Source organism: Eimeria necatrix, genomic scaffold (assembly GCF_000499385.1).
Source record: "Eimeria necatrix Houghton genomic scaffold, Enh_scaff3414, whole genome shotgun sequence".
Lineage (NCBI taxonomy): Eukaryota > Apicomplexa > Conoidasida > Eucoccidiorida > Eimeriidae > Eimeria > Eimeria necatrix.
This window is the reverse complement of record NW_013653935.1, coordinates 1-2043: the sequence shown is the minus strand read 5'-3', so window position 1 is coordinate 2043 and position 2043 is coordinate 1. Positions and strand designations below refer to the sequence as shown.

General features: G+C 51.6%; 1 protein-coding gene across 1 annotated transcript; it reads right to left on the bottom strand.

Annotated features, from left to right (window-relative positions):
• Positions 1-1629: 1629 nt before the first annotated feature.
• Positions 1630-1787, bottom strand: ENH_00045420 (hypothetical protein; the record flags this gene model as incomplete). The annotated part of the gene is made up of 1 exon (XM_013580965.1): positions 1630-1787. A coding segment is annotated over one exon (158 nt), but the record flags the coding sequence as incomplete, so codon positions are not given.
• Between the last annotated feature and the right edge of the window lie 256 nt (positions 1788-2043).

The window sequence follows — 2043 nt, the reverse complement described above, 5'->3', positions numbered from 1 at the left end:
CACTCAGAGAACAATCACAAGTAACACTATGGCATACGGCAGGACCCAAGTAGGCAGCTACTCCAGCAAAGGACTCACGCGTCCCAGCTCGCTTGCTCTCACGTACTGGCTGCTCGCGGCGCACCAACAGCAAGAGCAGCTGAGAAGATGCTTGGCCATCGTCCCTTATCGAGTCACTAAGTGCCAGCGTCGCAGCAACAAACTCCTCGAGGATGACCGAAAACAAATGAGAAAGAAAAGAGAGCGCGCTACACAGTGCATTGGCACGCTGAACACGGCAAGCGCAATTCTGCCGCAAACAAACGCCGTCACAGCTAGATAGACACGCACTTAATCCAGCCACTGGTCAACATTAAGACAGAGATCTCCTGCAAGAAAGATATCCCCCGCGGTACACACCTGCAACACATTTTAGGTGAATTCCTTGCCAATGCGCCACACGAGAAACGGTGCGTTAGTGGGTTATGGATAGAACCACTGTACACACGCGCCATTTTGCGAAGAGTCACGTATTGTGCTCAAGCAGCCTGCACACGTACGGGCTGCGGAATGAAGTTCATGGCGTACTATAGATGGACGTGATTTGGGCTGAGATGAAACAGGCGAAGAGCGCGATTCACGATAAATTCCTTAATCAAAAATGACGAGGGAAGACACGCTTTTGCGTTTTCCTTCCCTGCCTCATCATGCCAAACAAGCGCGCCATCATATGGTTCTCGCAACACAAAAGGAAAAAGACGTCTCAAATGGTCCATTGTGTGTTCGTCATGCAAATGTTCTATGATTTCGACGCAGCAAGACACTTCGTGTCTCTACAACGTTTCCGCAGCTTGAAGCCTACAAGAGCCAACCGGTTGCTCCACACATGGAACAACTCGAAGCGTCATGAACAAAAACCGTGAATACGTCAATATTAAACAAATGTGCACTTGCAGAACTGCTGCACTGCTTTCTCAACCCCTCCTACTCATCGACCCCTACTCCCTGAAATAGCAAAAAATTCGCTTACCCTGCGTTTCGCTACCTCTCAACGTGTTCGACGTGTGGCTTTGACCGCGGCGCGTGTAAATCAACATCCCCACAAACCAACCACGTCGCGCACCGCACCGCCAATCCTCACCCGGAAACAACCTCCACAAATCCTTGAGATGAAACAATGCACCAGTCGTGCTCCCCCCGCCTTCCAGCTGACCGACTGCGACCCATTCAGCCTGGAAAGTTCAACTGCCTCGCGATGTGACACACAACACATCGCGCCTCATGCAATTGCCCGACCTGTGTATGTAGTCGAACGCCAATGCCCCCTACAAACCCGGCTTCACCGTCAACATGACTTCACAGAAAATATCAACGCACACTTTCGCCAACACCCAAATCACGGCGCCGCCAACTTCCATATCCACAATCGATCCTCCGTAAATGCGCCAGCTGCCAGCCGCAACCCTATGGCTTCAGGCTGACACCGTCGTCACGTGGCGCATGCAAATCTGCCCCCCACCATAATACATAGCGCAATGGACACTGACGTAGCGAACCACCAGCATTTCCAAATCAAGGCGCAACCTTGCGCGGCACTCAGAGAACAATCACAAGTAACACTATGGCATACGGCAGGACCCAAGTAGGCAGCTACTCCAGCAAACACTCACGCGTCCCAGCTCGCTTGCTCTCACGTACTGGCTGCTCGCGGCGCACCAACAGCAAGAGCAGCTGAGATGATGCTTGGCCATCGTCCCTTATCGAGTCATTGAGTGCCAGCCCAGCAGCAACTAACTCCTTCAGCATGACTGAAAGCAAATAAGAAAGAAAAGAGAGAGCGCTACACAGTGCATAGGAAAACTAAACACGGTAAGAGCATTTTTGTTGCAAACCAAGGCCGTCTGTACACACGCGCCACTTTGCGATTCTGTAATGTGTGGAGAGCCCCTTATTGTGCTCAAACACTCTGCACACGTACAGGCTGCGGAATGAAGTTCGTGGGTGCTACAGATGGACGCGACTTGTACTGAGACGAAACAGGCAAAACGCGCGATTCACGATATC